General features: G+C 41.8%; 1 protein-coding gene across 3 annotated transcripts in view; it reads right to left on the reverse strand.

Moving 5' to 3' along the window:
* LOC118684776 (SAM and SH3 domain-containing protein 1-like) overlaps positions 1 to 16,146 on the reverse strand; it is a 535,928-nt gene extending 519,782 nt beyond the window's left edge. For 2 of the 3 annotated variants that reach the window (XM_036379885.2, XM_036379884.2), the window contains exon 1: positions 14,622 to 16,146. In XM_036379885.2, the coding sequence (XP_036235778.1) occupies positions 14,622 to 15,077 (456 nt within the window). In that variant the 5' untranslated portion in view covers positions 15,078 to 16,146. The remainder of the gene's footprint in view (positions 1 to 14,621) is intronic. The other variant, XM_036379888.2, reaches the window with a different exon arrangement.
* Positions 16,147 to 18,333: the final 2,187 nt, after the last annotated feature.

Below are 18,333 nucleotides of genomic sequence, written 5' to 3' on the forward strand. Positions count from 1 at the left end.
GATAGGCTGCTGCTCAGCAAGAAAACATGCTACCCTTGCCCAAAACTGGTGGTATAAAAGTGACCAAGAGCAGTGACTTTTTAGATAAAGGAAGATAACAGAAGGTTTAAACAAATGTGTTTTGCTGGAACAAGATTTTTATGCTGTACAGAGAATACTTATCAATCTTCCCACATAAAAATACTTCTGTTTCATTAATCAAAAAGTGACAAGATGTTTAACAGTCAACCTAGACTTGTCTAGAATTGATTAAGTCAACTCAACCTAATGTCGTGCTATAGCAGACAACAAATTGCCACAAAAAAGGAAATAAGCCGATGCCAAAAATCCTAACTTCATTATATTTTCTGATGTTGTTTCACTAGACATTTGGATTAGTAAACTAGAGAACCACAGTATAAATCAAAATACCAAATGAGTACACAATATAGAGAAAATGCATTTTTACAAGCAAAACCTTCAAGAGAGATCAAGATAAGTTTTGCAGGGAGCTATCTTCATTACAGCAACAATCACTGGTTTTAGCACTGATTTGGGTAGAGAAACAATTTTTTATATCAGTAGGCCACAGGCAACCGGATAGAGCATTAGTGTACAGAACAACAGGTTTAGACTTCCAAATGGCTTACACTGGAGGGAGAGCCTGGTAAATACACAGGTTTTGTCATCATATTGCAAAGGCTCCCATACCTTCTCGGTGACTTCTCATGGGCAGCTCCTCACAGCACTGACTCCTCCTTCTTCACAGCCAACAAACTCCAGCTCCCTCCTCACCCAGCTAACCCACTCTTTTGTAGCACTCCTCTTCTTATTGAACACAGCTGTGGCCTATTAAGAGCAGGCCTGTTCCTAATCTTTGGTGATCAGTACAGCTGCAACTCCTCAGGTGTGAGACTACCTTCTGCACTATCTTTATTTTTTTACATTCAATCCCTCCACATACAGGAATGTTATTCATCAGGGACAACAGCAAGAAAACACAACTGACCACAAAGCATTGCATACACGAATGATGTAAAATAAACATCTGGCTCCATTACCCAAGGTCTCAGGGCCTGTGGATCCAAGGCATGAATCTGCAGTATCACAACATTATAAAAAGGATAACAGCCATATGGGGGCAAACAAACCAATGTGTCAACTGCAAAGAGTTATGCCCAACACCAGCAAGGCCCCAGTCGGATTCAACATCCAGAGCACTTAAGTCCAACAAGGGAGGGTACCAACTTCAAAGAACAAGAATTGGTCTAGCAAGTAAAACCTAAAAGAAGAATTGATTAACCATCTTTATTAGTTAAGCAGACACCTTTAGGTAGAACTCAGTAACATCTTTGGGCAGCTAAAGCTTGTCACCAGAAGAGAAGACAAAATCCTTTATTCTTCATGACCATGGCAGACATGGCAAGAAGTAACAAGTTAAACATGGAAGATTCAGGAAAAAACGTAACAGTAAAGACAGCTTAGTGTTGTAAAACAATTAATAGCCAAGATTAAGATCACCAGTAATGTGACCTGTGAAAAGTTATACAACTGCTTGTCAGTCACCAGTTTCAAAATCCAGCTTACAATTGAGGAAAAAAATACTTACCAGTATGTCATCTCTACTCAAAGGTATTGGACAAGTGTTTCAGTCACAAAAACTTACAGGTTAGTGCTACCAGTTAGCTGAACAGTAGAAGGACATTTAACTCCTTATGTAGATCTGATGTCACATAAACAGAATTATTTTTACAACTCAAGCAACATCCACTTGGACAAATCTTAGATACATTGAAAGGGAACACATGGAAAATGGCTGAACAATTTTCACTCCTTTTTCTGGTACTTAGAAATACACATTTCCATGTAGCACTACCACTTATTTGTACAGGGGAAAAAAGAAGCTTATATAAAACTGCAAGAAACATTCTTCAGCTGCAAGCTGTCTAAACAACATCCAGAGCTGTGATTTAAACATGAACCTCTGAAAAAAAAAACATGCTTTTCTTTTCCATTTTTTTCTTGTATTTAAAAGACCCTGACAGTATTTGGAAAGCCAGGGTTTAAATATTCTTTATACAGTTTTGGGGATATAGAAAGAAAATATCCTCAGGGTATTATTAGCATACCCTTTCAGACCTTTTTTTTTCCAGGCTGATGGTCTACATGAGCACAAGCAATGGGCTCAGGTCTAAAAAATGTGTCTATTTATCAGAAAAGAGAGCAGAAACCATAGATTCTGAAGAGAAAGCAAGGGAGCACATGGGCAGACAGCCAACTCCCCTGAACACGACTTTTTAAATTAAAAAGAACAGGAAATTAGTAACAATGTCAGTAAAATTTCCACCTTTAGTATTGACCAGATACAAAAGCAAACTGATCTACCCATCTCCAAACAAAACCCACCCCTTCACCAAAGTCTGAGCGATCTCATCCTTGGGGCATACAGCTCCAGAACAGCATGATACAAAACCACAGTGCAAAACCCCTTCTTTTCTCAGTCTGGCTTTCTTGCAGTTTCTTTACTATAGCTCATACCACCTTTTCAAGTTTTGTTCCTCCCAGGCAGTTTAAGTCTAGTAAGGCACCAATAATTAAAATATGGAGTTATTCTTCTTAAATAGGTTAAAAATCCTTTTGAAAGAGATATAGCATCAGTAGATAATTATAACATAATTATCAATTTATTCCACGTCTTGACTTGTCAATATTTTTTATGTACCAAAAACTAAAATTGCATTCTTACTGACGACATCTTCTATTCCCTTACTTCTAGCTGAAAAATGGAAAACCATCCAGAATTTCACCAGACTGTTTGACAGGCTACAACTTAAGAGCCTCTAAACTGGAAAAAGGAAAGGGGTGGGTGGGGATTAGGGGAGGGGCGGGGGGGTGAGTGTGAGAAAGAAAGAAAGAGAAAGAAGCAAACAAGCAGAAAAAAAGAGATACAGATTTATTTAACAGCATTTGGCTGACAACATTAAGGGCGGGTGAGGGAGGGGCACCCACAATCTCAGCAGCTCATTCCAAGGAGAAGGGACTTTACCAGCTTGTGAAAATAGCAGCTAATAAAAATATGTTTTAAAAACCATTTAAATCTGGGCAAGATTTCAACCAGAAACCATAATGGTTACATTTTTTATTTAGTACTTTGAAAGCAAAGTTGTAGCTCCTTGGCCAAACCCTCAGTTCATTCCCAACAAAATCAATAGCAAAATTTCCACTAACTCACATGATGGGAGTAATGGCCACAGACTACAAACCTGACAGAATCTAGTGTAAATATGCTTTTAATTTGAAAGCCCTATTATAGAAAAGATAACTGCAGAAATTTCCTCTTCTATCTAAGAGCTATTTATCCAGCATCATACAATTACATATTCCGTAGGTCTCACCTTCAAGCAACAAATGAGCAGACCGCAAGAAAGTACAGCAAGACAAAAATTCAATTCTGTAGTCTGTTCAGGTTCTAGTTTTAGGGGGTTTTGTAATGCTTTTAAGTATTCATACGTGCCCCTAAACCCATGTAATATTAAAGCCATAAATTTTTCTCTGTTAGCTTATTATTGTCCATGAGATAAACATAACCACTAGTAGATAATTACTAATCAGATACTTATCTGAAAGAGTCTAGAGAAAATTAGGGGTTTTTTTTTTGGTAAATGGAACACTTAGCAAGGCAAACACATACTAAAATAAAGGAAGAGAGATCAAAAAGAGAAGGAGAAAAAAAAAAAGAGCAGGAGAAAAAAAACAAACTACCAAAGAGCACATAAGTTCTGTGAGGGGCTGAATAAAGTAGCAAGGTGCTAGCGATAACAACAGAGTCATTCTGAAAGTCGTTTTTGGGATGCCAGCTCTAAACATTTAGAGCAGAGTTTATGTACCATGATTGATTTGAAGGCAAATAAAAGCTAGCACTTAGCTAGAAATAACACGCACAAACTTTTAATTAGACATCTATGAAATGAAAAACTATCAAGTACATGAAGCATATATTCATACTGCACAAAATATCAGGAAAAACAGTAACAAAAAAGGAAGGAAGATTTTAAAGTTAGAATGGGCTAAATAAAAGTATCACATTGTTCTAGTCTAGTTGTATGGCAAATTCAAATTAGAGAATGACACTTTTCCATTACAAACATGACAAGAGATACAAGGGGAAGAAAAGAAAAATAAGCTCTTGAAATTCCTTCACTACCTTCACCTTGCATTTAATTCATATTCATTGTAAGTACAAAGCTGCTATTTATTATTGAGAAGATGATACTCATTTCCTTGTCCCTGTAGGAAGAAATATACTCAGCACAAAGGAAATTCTGCCTTATTTTCCAAAATGAGATCAATAATATTAACTATTACATCAATTTCAGCCACTGAGAGGTCTATAAAACAAGTTCTATAAAAACATAGACAAAACCGTGCTTCTTCCAAACCCATCACACACAAATAGAGGAAGGATATACAGCAACAGCTTATTTCCTGATAGACACCATAGGAATTGACTTAATGAATCCAGTGGTTGCATAAGCAGTTCTTTTTAATATACATAAGTTAAGAATATAAATTTTCTTTTAAGTGTGTTTCCATTGCTATGATGAAACAATTCCTTAGGGAAATATCTCAATCCTTCACAACTTCTCATAGAGGTGAATTAATTCCCACTACTGAAGACTCATAGGAAAACCACCCAATTTCATCAGCAATATAATGTTTTATAAACAGCACAACATCCAAACCAGTACATACTTGCTACACTATCAGCATAAGACAACCTCCAGAAGAGATTCAGACCACCTCTTATCATGATAATCCCTGCTTTCAAAGACATGCATAAAACTTACCTATGACAAGAGTCATTACAGGCAAAATTCCCTCGAAAAAATACCCCAACACAGCTCAAGATTATGCACTTCTACTCATATTTATAAAGTAGAGGTAAATAAGCACTGAGGCCACCAGCCTGGGAGCACTTAGGAGCAAGCCTGGCTCAGCGGATTCCCATCACAGCCTGATAGCAAATAAGCTCCCTTCCTTTCACTTGATGGCACATGCATGCATTTCTATCAAAGAGAAAAAAAAAATCCCAGGGAACTATTGCATCAGGACCCAAAACACTACTGAAAAGAGAATTTTTCAACATTGCTTCAAACTAGGAGATTTTACACCACAAGCCTAAGAAATAATGAAGAATTTTGCCTTAACCTTTGCTAGGGATACAAATGTTACTTCTTGAAGAGATATAAAACGAGCAACTGGGGGGTTTGTTTGGTTTTGACATTACTGGCAATGACACATACACGTTTTATCACTTCTAATCATTGGCTCTATGAAGTATGTTCCTACTGTGTGTAATTTTTAGAGCTGGACAGAAACCAGCTAGTGGTATTCCTGTCAAACTTCCTCTTGCTCCATCCTACCCCACAAACTATAGAGCATTATTTTTAACACTGTGCAAATGCTAAGTGCATGTGAAAATGCTCTCTCTAAAACACCCTCTTGGCAAAATCTTATTTAGAAGTTATCACAGGAAAGTCCAATAAGTTTTCTTCACATTAAAACAGCAGGTTAAATCAAAATTACTCTTTAGTTGCTTTTCCTTATTTGGCGTTTTCTTCTCTTTAAGTGTTAATACCTTAAAAGGAACAAATCTTCTTGGTTAGCAATTTCAATTTCCACCATTAGTTTCTACAAGTTAGTGTTTTAAAATGAGATCCCCTTCTGATATTTGGTATGATGTAAGAAAGAATACAGAATCAGATGCTGAAATAACCATTTGCCGTTATATTTAGGTTGAAATTTTTATCTTAGGAACTAGCACATAAAGACCTATGGTAGTCTTGATGATTCTTTATTCTGGTACTTTTCATTCCCTAACTGCAGAAAAACCTCTGCTAAACTAATTACTGGATATTTAGGGGGGAACCTTAACTATGAGGTAAACAAGAGGTCAGAGATACATTTGTATAAAAATTCTTAATGCAGTACAATGCAAGCAGTTATGAGTAGAAAAGGTTTAAATAAAATCTCAACAAAAACATTTTGGCAAACAAAAAACAATGGGACAAGAATTCAGAGATGCTGCAATTAGAAGCAGTTCTTATGATCATACTATTTGAACTAGAAAATTATGCAAAAAAGAAAAGCCTTTCAAAATGTTTGCATTGAAGGCATTTTGTATTGAGGTTATAACTTATTTTTTAGGAAAAATAATTCATTTTATAATAAAAATACATTGAGTCCTGCTTCAAAAAGACCAGATCAGTCCCACACAGCAGTTCAAAAGCTATTATATATCCTCCTTTTCCTAGATCAATCCCTTCTTTCTGCCACAAAACTGGGGCCGGAGGGACTGTGGATGACTGCTGCTTATGGCAGTTTAAAGATTGAAATTTTTAACATCAAAGTTTAAAGCTTTCATTTCATGAGAACAACCTGGGTTCAGCCACCTGTGTAAGTCAGTGGGAAGGCAGCTGGCGACACTGAGCACAATGGGCAGGGAAGTGATTGCCCTGCTCTCCTGAGTGGGAAAGTTTCTCTACTCATTAGAATAAAAGGGAGGAGAGAGAAGGATCCAAATAGCAGCCTGAGACACTGGGCAGCAGGAGAGGGAGATGGAATGAAACTCACACAGAATGCAGAATAGGAGGAAAAAATGTTAGGAAGACCAAAGTCAAAAGATGTATATTCTTGGGTAGGAAAAAGACTATTTTTAGGGAAGAAGATAGTGTATCTTGAGGCAGACTTTGGGGAGGTAATTTAGGAGAAATCAGGGAATGGGTAGCTCTGGGGTACACAGAAGGCTCTGGGAAGAGCTGGGAAATGTAGAGCCAAAGGCAGAGGCACCACTTCCAGCAAACTTCTCTATTCACAAACTAAGGGCACTGATGCAAAAATGGCACACACTCCTAGTTTTGTCTGGAGGTCGTTTTGTTATTTCCTCTATGGAATATACTTACTAAGTTTTTGGTTTATACTGGCTTTTGGCCTTCTTCACAGCATGAATAGCCTAGTTACAGAACACAGCCACTGAAGTTCTCAATGCATTTTTCTCCTAATAAAAATATTTCCTTCTGTGCATGTGAAAGCATGGCCAAGTGGCCACTTAAACTAACTCTGGGAAAAAAAAAACAGTACAAGCTTTCCTTAGCCCCTGCCTGAAAGGCAAAGGTTTTTTTTTGCAGACTTTTAGCTCTTTTCTTAACCAGGCCTAGTTTATTATGAATTTTTTGAGGCACAGACATCAGAACCAGACTTAATTTCCCCAAAAGATTGACATAATATGCAGTGATAACACCACATGCCTGCATCAGGATGTGTTTCCTCAAAACCAATGCAATTATTCTGGGAAAAAAACCCAAATGTGTAGAAGGCATATATTTGTACCTGCCTATAAGGTTTATTTGCCATATATTATTGCTACTTCTCCCTGATTTTAAGTTACTGAGAGGACAACTGTAAATAAGTATGTTAGCTCCAACCAATACACATTAGTGGAGATTTCAGAGAACATTTACCAAACATTTATTCTAGCACAGATCTGTAAGATCTATGTTCAAAAATCTGCCTCACTACTGTTTGAGCTGTTAATGGTGATACTTAAAGATTTGAAAAGTTCTGATTTTTTTTTATGCTACTGTTGTATTTATCATTGTAAACTCATGTAATCCTGTTCTTGTCCACCACCACAATTAGAGCCTGTAGGGGTATGCTTGTTAGCTGATTTAAATTTGAACACCTCACTCAAAAAGCAGCATCAAATGAAATCCCTGGCAAAACCCCCACTGACTTCACTGGGAATGAGACCAACTGGAAGAACAGGGCTCCAGCGAGAGTCATGAATCACTGTCATTCCCATCCTGCTGAGTTTGTGAGAATGAAGATGAGATACTGTTTGAAGGCCCTTCTACTTGTGTTTCACGTGACACGCCACTTCTTTTTGTTTTGCAAAATCATAAGAAAAGTTTTTTACTATCTGCAAGTAACAAACTGAAGAGGCTGGATGAGTCACTGGGGACAGTTTTGGGCCGGCTTGGCTCGCAGACTGCAAGTGTCATGGAAGGTTCACCCGAATCTCCCCTTCCTGCTGCACAGTCATTCCCAAAATAATGTGGCAGTGCTAAACATAGCCATGCTGCGCTCTTTTAATAAAAGACGATTCCTGCAGGGCGCACAAGCCACCACATTTGTCAAGATAAGCACATCAATATGAGATGTCATATTAGCCTAGACAAAGAGATTGAACAGATAGCTTTGTCAAACACCAAGCAGAGGGGCTCATTCAAACTGACAAAGCAAGAAATTCAAACGTTGAACCTACATTCTAGTATTAACACATTCCATCCTCTTCTGCTGTAGAAGAGTCTCAAAACAGTAAGCAAGTTCCTGTAAGTGATATAATAAATTTATTCCTAATCTACAATAATAGTATTCCTGTCAATTCAAACCTCTCTGCTGCACTTATCAAAAACTCTGTAATGGCTGTTAGCATGTTTCAGGTTATGTTTGGATCTATACACCTTAGTGGATAGGGACCCTCCAAAATGACATATGCACAGGGTATAATTAACATGGAGAATTAACAAGCATAACTAATTGCCATGCAGCCAGGCCACCAGCTATTCCTTGATCACTTTTCTGTTACTTAAACGTAAGGAAGTTTACTCTTAATCCTAAGGCAATAGACAAAGACATTGCAGCAGTGGGTCCCAGTGCCTCATCTTCTAAAATCTGTCATGACTTTAAACAAATTATTCAATTCCACATCAGAAATCAGGGACACAGCTGCCCATATCATGGAATATGTGAGATTTTAATATTGGTCATATGCAAAACTAGAAACATGGCTCACAAGATTACTTATTTAGTGAGAAATTATCTTGGATTTTTTTGTATTCCACATATGTAGTTGTGTATATGGGCTTAATCATCCTACATATGGCAGAGGCAGAAGCTATGGGGGTAGGGTTATCAACATAAATATTTTCCTTAAAATGCATTTACATTTCAGAAAGACGTATGATCACCAAACTTAAAACAAGATAGGTTATCAGTGTGTGGAAGTGAAACTGGTAGACAGACTTTTGTCCCAACACAGGTGGTGTCCCTCTTGAGGTCCAGTATTTACACAAAACCCCACAGTAGGTGGGAAGAATCAGTTCAGCTCTGCACTACAGAGCCCTGAGAGAATCAAGTCCTTTGGGGGAACTACCAGAGGCTAGGCATTTCTCTTTTGCCAGGAACCTTTAAGTTTAGCTTTTCCTTCAAACTTAGAGCCTTGCGGAGGATGTGGGAAGGATTCCCCTTGCAGGGCAGCTGCTCAGTCCCACACTGCTCCTCTGCCAGGCCACACCTCGATCAGAGCTCAGAAATTACTCTTAACACAACTGTGGAAAGGGGGAAAGAAAGCTGTGGAGTCGATACTATCCTCTCTCAGGATGCCACCTGTAATGTACCCTAATGAGATCTTCCATCCCTCTTAACTGAAAAATAATGAAATCCATGAAGATTTGCATTCAACATTTCCAGAGGAGATTGAATACACTTTAAAATATTCAGGAACAATTCAAATGCAAATACAATATACTACTGTATTGTTCACATTCTGCAACATTTTGCTTTGATGGGCTGATTGGAAGATCTTTTCCAGTTTGTTTTTTGTGAGTTTAATAAACCAGGACTTTGAAACAGCTGCCAAATATATGAGGTGCTATGTTTTCTTTAAAAGAAAACAGAGTTGTGAAGTCAAAGGCAAATTCCATGGTATCTTATATAAAATACCTTTTCACTTCCTGAACATTGCCTGTAGCTTTGCTAATTTATTGCCATGAAAATATTGTTACTACTTAATGCACTAGTACTTCTGTCAATAGGCAGCTTTCCCCAAGGCATATTTGAGAACGCTCTGCTAATCAGAGTTGATGCAGTTATTCTAAAGCAGCCAGGTCTTTAGAAAAAGGTTCATGTTTAATTCCAGTACAGGTGAGTGTTGTCATTTCTTCAAAGCACAATGTTTTTAATTTGCTGAATTCACTTCTGTAGATGTCTAAAGTACTGATTACATTATCCCAGCCCCAGCTTGAACCAGTGTATTTCAAAGTAGAATTGCTGGCTTCTTTACCTCTTAAAACTTAACTTTTGTGAAATATTCCTCATTTTGTAGTGGCAAGGATTAAACAAAGACTTAATCAGAGCCACAAATCTGTGCTATATTATCAGCACATAACTTAAAAAGAATGCATTTGGGTGTTTAAGCAGATACTCACTTGGATCTGACATTTTACTTTTCTACATCTGCTTGAACTCTTGAGATTATGATCTCATGCATCTGAATTTTTAGTGTTTGTTTTCCAAGCATGCTGATAATCATGAAGAGCACAGTGAGTGACAATGAGGTCATGTACATGTACATATGTCACACTACAGTTTTATTCTCTCTAATAAATATGGAAATCTCCATGACTGTAACTTTACTGAGGCTAAGCAAATAATCTTAATTGGTGTGGGAGATTTAATGCATGTATGTTTTTAATGTACTTGCAATTCGATGCAGATGAAAAATTGAATAAAGTTCTTCAAGAAAGAGGTCAGGCCATTTATTTCAATTAGAAATAATAATGAAATTACAGTAAACTATTAAATGTCACTTAATCTACGTTCAAGATAAATAGAGTACTAAATTTCTCTTGGCATGTTCCACAACAAGGTACCCTACTTGTCTTTTTATTGACAGAATTGAATGCTCCTCTGCTCCCTCTTCCACAGTGACATTTAGTGACTTTACGTCTTCGCAAACCCAGCATGGACATTATCCATTTTGGAATAAGCCTACCAAAGAAAAAAGTGTTTTTGTGTGAAGTTGATGGCTATACTTCTCAGATCCCCTTGGTTCAGATCAGTGCTGTGTTTTCCTACATTCCCCTTCACTGTAATGCAGGGGGCATGCTCATTTTGGTTTCCTTCTGCCATCAATTCATTTCCCAAAACTTCTAGAGGTAAAAGACTGTCAAAAGTCTTCTACACTGAGCATAATTCACTTTCTAATTAACAACAGACTTATAATCATCAAAGATAATTTTTTTGAGCAGCTAGATGTTTCAAGATGACAGTAAGTTTCACTTGGTCATGGGCTCTTTTTTGAAGGGCATTAAATCCCATCACCTCCAGAAGAAGTTTCTTAGACATGGGAGACTCCTAAGGCTACCAGCCAGCAATAGCAAGCTTGGTGAAAAAAACTAAAACATAAAGCTTTGAGTACTATGGAGCATTACCAACATGGAACAAAATCTGACTCCTTTGCAGCTTTCCTCAGTTACAGTTATGTTCCTTGGTTTACCTGAAATACACATAGGATACAATATAAGGAGGTGAAGCCTCATACAAATTCTCCATGGAAATAGTCAAGATGGCTTATGATAATTCTCTGTGTCTGAAGTCACCCACACACATGGCTTCAATTCCAAGTCCGCACGTCTTTTAAGGGATTTATATTAAACTCTGCAAAGTAGCTGTTAGCCATTTCTGCTGACTGAAATAAAACTAAGTTAAATTAAATTTTACCATAGCAATAGATTTCTATTCTGCCAATTCTGTTGTTCCACCTTTCATCTGAAACTACAGCAAAAAGGAAAGACAGCAAAAGGATGCTTTTAACATCTCTACAGCCACATACAATATTAATTTTTGATCTTTTGACATGTTTACAGCTCAGCCAGCTAGCATAAGACTCTGAAGAAGCCAGAGGAGCAACACTTCCAGTTCTCAGGGATGTTTTAAAAAAAAAAACACCAAATCTTGCTTGAGAACTTCTTAACTGAGTCCAAGAAGTACTCCTCAGGAAAGAAATGCATATACATATGTACATGTACACACATATACACACCAGCAGCGTCCTCCTTTCAGAGACACTAAGTTCTATGCATACGTATTAAGAAGAAAAGATGGCATTCTCCATGTAAGCCATGGAAGTGGAAGACTAGTATGCAGCTCAGCACAGCCAGAAATGCAAATAGTTGTTGATAGGTCATTGGTCTAGTGCCTCACTCCAGAACGTCCACATGACAAGGATGAGTAGTAAATGTATACAAAAAAAAATGACATAAACCTTCAAGTTGATTCTTCAATCCTGTGTGCTGCAGAAAATATACTCAATTTCTCTTGACATGCAGAGGCCTGTATATTCTACATATGCTGTATGTTCTATATAAAACTCTAATGCTAAAATTATATCCACAATTTTCTAAAGTTTGGCTTTGTTGGCCTTTTTAGGTTTTGTTGGGTTTTTTTTTAAGAGACACTGCTATAATATGGCTCTTTCCCAAATGCAAAAATACAGTATTTCATCTTTCTTGCTCTAAACAACATCCAATGAATAATGTACAGTGACGTGATCTTCTGCTATTTACTTTAAGCCATTTTGCAGATAGATTGCTACAGTGGGTGGCATTCAGAATAATGCATGTTGAGCAACACACATTCAAATCTTGCCAGCTTTATGCTTTCTTACAACATGCTACAATGTAAAGTGATTCATACAGAGAAAAGTTTTTTCTGTTACTGTAAAAAATGATGTTATATGCATTTATTATCCAAAATAAATACATGACACGACAACCTGAAAAAAAAACTAGGAAAATAAACTTTGTTTCTCTTTGTATTTCAAAATATTACATTTAGATTTTAAAAAATTAAAGCTAAGTGATGCTTTCTGTGTAAGTCAAGCTTGTCCTGACAGTTAATCCACATTGTTATCAGACTCATCAAATTAAAATAAAATGAGCTAAAAAAGAAATCAATGCCAAGGATTTGAATTGCCTTGATGTCGTATGCTGGCATCTGATAAATTTTACAATTCCTGTGGAAAAGGATCACAGAATCATTTAAATTGGAAAAGACCTTTAAGACCACTGAGTCCATCCTTATCCTGCACTGCCAAGTCTGCCACCAAACCTTGTCCCAAAGTGCCACTTCTACACAACTTTAAAATACCACAGAGAGAAGGCAGATGATCTCCTTGGGAAGACTGAACTGTTAACTAAGAACACACACAAAGTCAAATGGAAGAAATGAAACACAGCTGTGGAGGTGGTAATGTGGTGCAGCTACACTGACAAGCCATAACTTCCATGGAATTTCTTTTATATCAAATGTGTAATGGTAATTTCAATCTAATGATGTGTTACTCCAAACCCTGGGGGGAAAAGACTCTCCGCAAAATGACACAGTAACTTTTGGAAGATGTTGTACTTGGACTATATGTTCATGAGTGTTAAATTTGACATAATGTCTCTTACCATGTCCTCAGCCAGAAGCTCAGAAAAAGGGAACAAATAAACATCCCGAACCAGACAACTGTGCTGTACTTGAGAAGAGACTATGGGCCTCTGCCACTGAGATGTTAAAAAATTGGAATACTGAAATTTGTAGTTTTATTATCTGCACTTTTACAATGTTATCCAAGTTGAATTTTACCCATTATCCTCACAGCCATGTCCATGACAGCAGATAACACATTCTCAGTTTTAATTCCTCAGATTTCTGTAAATCCAAACTTGCAGCCCTCTCCATCACCTTGCCTCCATACATTCATAAGCATTTCAGAGAGACAAAGTACCCACAAGTTGAAGGTCAACATCAACTGCTCAGATGTTCTGAAAAATGAGACTTCAAATCATTGAAGAAAATATAGGCAATTTGGGTCATCAAACTACTCTGAAGCACTTCACCCTGAACTCTTTAACCCCCATGCATTATAATACCTTCGTTTCTTTCACAAATAATTTTCTTCTCTACGGTGTTATTAATTTTATTCTATTGTTATACTTATTCTGCATATTACATTTTCAGCAGGAAATCCACCAAAAATTTCAGACAAAACAATTTCAAACTTCCAAAACTGATGAACCTTGCATTATAACCTTTTCAAAAGATAAGAATTAGGTAAACATTGAGGCTTCATCAGCCTGGAATGGACTCTACTGAGATGTACCCTTTTCTGGCCTTTCAGCAGACTGTGCATCCTGGAGACTGGCTGACCTGTGCTGGAGCCTGATGAATAGTTTTGACATTCACCAGTCACTACCATATTCCAGCAAATAAATCCAGGCAACAGTTGGATTCAGCTGCTGGAGTTCTTCCTCCAGCCAGATGATCGCTTATTTCAGGAGCCGTTTCACCAACAGAAACTGACTAAAACAGGACCACTAGCAAAAGATGAGAGAAGCCATCCCTCTTGAACACAATAGAAAAGTTTCACAGAAAAGACAAAGAAACGCCCAAACAATTAAGACCATCCGGTCAATTTCCACTTTCCCACCTCAAACTCAACCAGACTAAAATAAACAGTTAATGAAAAAAAGGGGAGGCAAAACCTAAACACAGCATCATGCCATACCACCAGTGCCAAAAAGTGCTGGTGGATCTGACCTTTGTTGGCCCCACTACTCTTCGCACCTTGCTGGTGTTCAATCCCTACCATATTCTCCTCCAAAACGCCACTGGCACAACTGGAGAAACATAGCACCGGTACATGGCAGAGGCGGGACCAGGCCCTGCTGGACCCCCATCTCCAGCCCAGCCGCCCCGCTACTCCCAACAGCCACGGCTCCCGCTGGGGTGGCGGCCGGCGAGGACCCTCTTACCTTGTTGGAGTAGGGCGGCTTACTCAGGTTGATGCCGTCGCGGATGAGCTTGTCCCGGATCATGATCTTCAGCTTCAGCCTGGGGTACGCGACCAGCCCCCCGCCGCCGGCCGCCCCGCGCCGCCCGCCGGGCCGGGCCCTGGGGGCCGCCCCCCGCCGCGGCTCCTCCGGCCCCCCCGCCCGGCGGGGACAGCGCCCGGCGGGGGCGGGCGGCGGCGGCGGCGGCTCCAGGGTGAAGTAGAGCCCCGCCGCCCTCTCGTCCGCCTCCTTCAGCCGCCGCACGGCTTCGTGGATCCGGCGGCGGTGGTGGGGCACGGCCACGCCGATGGCATCCAGGTCCGGGTCGCCGATCTGCTTGCAGACCTCCAGGTCATCGTAGCCATTATCGACGAAGGACTCCGCGTACTGGGGGAGCTGCAGGGTCTTCAGCCACTCGTAGACTATGTTGGTGCACATGCTGGCTCCAAAATAATAACGATTGCAACTTTCAGCACTGAAGCCAGCCTCCCTTTCCACTTTTCGTCAAAGGACATAAAGCCACAAAAACTGCGATGCAAGTAAGAGGTCTCAAAATCAAGGTCAAGAAAACATCCACCAGGAAAAGGAAAAAAAAAATCCTTAAAGCAGATCAGTAGGGCACCGCAAGCACTGCTGACCGAACCCCTCCTGCTTATTCCTCCTCTTGTACCGAGTACAGCCGCTTTCTGCCACTGGAGAAGGGAGGCTCGGACTGGAGAGAAGCAAAATATAAGGGTGCATCCCCTAAAATTCCAGGTCGCTGCTGCACAACATCCACCCACTTTCTCTGGAAGTAATTTGCAGTCGCTGTCTTTTTTTTTTTCTTTCTTTCTTCCTTTCAGTGTTAGTTTCTGTTTCTGCTTCTGTCTCACCTTCCTGCGCTCTGCCGTATGATGAATCTGTTTACTATAAGTAGCTGCTTTGGTACACGATGGTGTCGGGGGAGAGGATCCCGCACCCTCGCCCAGCGTGGGCAGGGGTGCCGGTGTGCAGTGCGCTCCTCTCCCGTGCCTCTCCCAGCAGCGGGCGCACACGGCGGCTTTTGCTTTCCTTTTAAACGGCTCTTTTCGGATTAGGAGCAAAACAGAGGGAAGGAAAAAAAAAAATCCCACTCACTTTTCCGAGTTACTTTCCCAGTTTCCCTTCATCCCCGTAATGCTGGTTAAATGCGCTTCGCTGGCAGCGAGAGCAGAAACTGCTTTCCAGCCCCACTTTCTCCGCGCTGATGCCGGCGGTGCCCTCCTGCCCCAGCGGGGTACGCAGCCCTACGCCCGGCCCGCACAACTTTCCACGCGTTCTTTCCCCTATCTCTGTTGGCGCTCCCGCCGCTGTCCGCAGCCGCCCTGGAGAGGAGGAGGCGGCGGCGGCGGGGCCGTGCGGGCGGCCGGCGCTCCGTGCATCCTCCGGCGGCGGCGGATGAGCCGATCTGCGGCAGGTCACCGGCGCTGCCCCCGCCTTCCCCGGATGCCGCCGGAGCTCTCCCTTCCCGGCCACCGGTGCCCGGAGCGGTGCTCTCCGCCCGGGTCCTCCCTCTCCTCTACCCCGGAGGCGCCTGATGCGCCGCCCGCAGATCTGCTCCGGCTCCTCCCGGTGCGGCTTCTCCCCGCTCCTCCTCCGCGCCCGCCGCCCCGCTGCCAGCCCCCTGCCCCGGCTCTCCTCCAGGCCTTTGCAACTTTCCCCGCCGGCTGCCCGCGGTCTCTGCCGCTCGCCTGCCCTGCCCGATCCACCGGGGTGCAGCCAGCCCGGGAAGCAAGGCAGCCTGGCAGGGCAGCGGCTCGGGGCTGCCACGGCTCTGCGGGCTCTCCGCCGGGCTTGCCCGCCCCGTATTCCCCGCGGCACGGGAACGCCAAGGGGGGCACGGCCCGGGGAGCTGCCCCCCAGCGCCCTTGGGCAGCCGGACCGACGGCGGCGCCGGCTGCCCCGCGGGGCAGCGAGCCCTTTGCGGTGGAAGGGGGACCCTTCGTGGGTCGGAAGGGCGCAGAGCGGCGCTGTCCCGGCAAGCGGCGCTGCCCGGGAAGCGGTGCGGGCAGGCGGGAGGCGCCGGCCCCGCTCTCCCCCGCGCCGCCGGGGCCGCCCGGGGCCGCTGAGGCGCCGCGCGCTGCCCGCGAACGCCGGGCTCGCAGCGCCCCCGCCGGGCCGCCGAGGGAAGCGCCGCAGGCCCGGCCCGGCCCGGCCCCGCCGCCGCCCGCGGCTCCTCTCCCCTGGGGCTGAGGCCACGACCCCCTGCCATTTTCATTTTAAACTGCTTGAAACTTGTTTTTCTGCGGAGATCCCTGCTCATGCCGGCTGCAGGGAGCTGCGGACAGGCGGTGGGGCACCCAGCAGCCTCCCGCAGCACAGGGGTGCCGGAGGAGGGGCATCCCTCCTCCAATTTTGAAATTTGGCGGAGAGCGTTATTCAGAACGGGTTTTCTGGAGGACTTCTTTAAGCAGAGTTAGGCGCACATTTGTCCCTGGGCTTCATGTAGCTCGCCATCGGATTGCGCAGCACAGCGGCGTTCTCACAGAAAGCATTGCGCTGCAAGGTGTTTTGGAAAGGTTAGCTACTTACCAGCAGTTAAATGCAGCCTCTGGGTATAAGGCCTAGGGATCACAGGGTCGTCTGCTAAAGAGGGAGAAAAGGAGGAAGAGCATTTTACTCCTTTTAAAATCTCCTTCAATGTTCTTTTTTTTCTTTTTTTCTTTTTCTTTTTTTCCCCCTGAATCTTATTTTCCTTCCAGACCACATAATATGTCAAACTCTCTTCTCAGCCCACAGACAGATTGATGCAGCAATTATCTTCTCTTCACAGACCTGATGAAAGACTGACAGCACTGGCAAAACTAGCAAGGAGGTTCTGTGATCTGGAGCTGGAACTGATGGTATGAGAGACAGGAAATCTGACTGATGCAGGCCCTATTCATCGGTCTTATTGACAATACATACTGAATTATATCATTTTTATGTGTGCATTTTGGAGGGGTCTTGAAAGGTTTTTAAGATATTGCAAATGTTATGATTCGGATGTGCTTGGTAAAGGGTAAGACCCTTTTGATGGGGCTGCAGGAGAAGTGTGGGTTCCCATGGGACTGTGGAGGCTGGCAAGGTTGCAACATTGTCAGCCTCTCTGGTGGCTTGGCACCGATTTTGGATTCACAAAAATTAAGTCACCTGTCAGCAAATACAGTAAAGTTTTATGGGACTTTGAAACACAAAAATAAACAACAATAGAAAAAATGAAAGACAATCAGAAGTCCAGGAAACAAAAGACTGGTCTACCTCACCTCAACCCCACAGAGAAATCTAGGACAAGTCTTTGTGAGGACTTACATCAGATTTGGGTGAGTAGTTAGAGGGAATGCTTCTCAGGGTTGATACTAGTGCCAGCACTGTTCATCATTGTCACTGATGTTCCCAGTGCCAAGGTAGAATACATACTCAGGAAGTTCTCAAACAACACCAAATAAGGGGGAGGGTAGTCAATATGTTGGGAAGGTGATTCAAGAGTAAAGAAGGAAGGTCAAAAAGTGGTAGAGCAGAAGATTGGAGGCATGTTTTGATTGATAATAGCAAACTCAGTTTGAAGAAGTCCTTTATGTGCTTTTTATTAACTGCAGTGAAATTATTCAGGGACACTTAGGGTTGTTTATTTTTTCTACATTCAAGATTTATTTGATTTTTCACACATTAAGGAAGAAGCATGGGCATTTGCTCT

The sequence above is a fragment of the Molothrus ater genome, chromosome 3 (assembly GCF_012460135.2).
Source record: "Molothrus ater isolate BHLD 08-10-18 breed brown headed cowbird chromosome 3, BPBGC_Mater_1.1, whole genome shotgun sequence".
NCBI lineage: Eukaryota > Metazoa > Chordata > Aves > Passeriformes > Icteridae > Molothrus > Molothrus ater.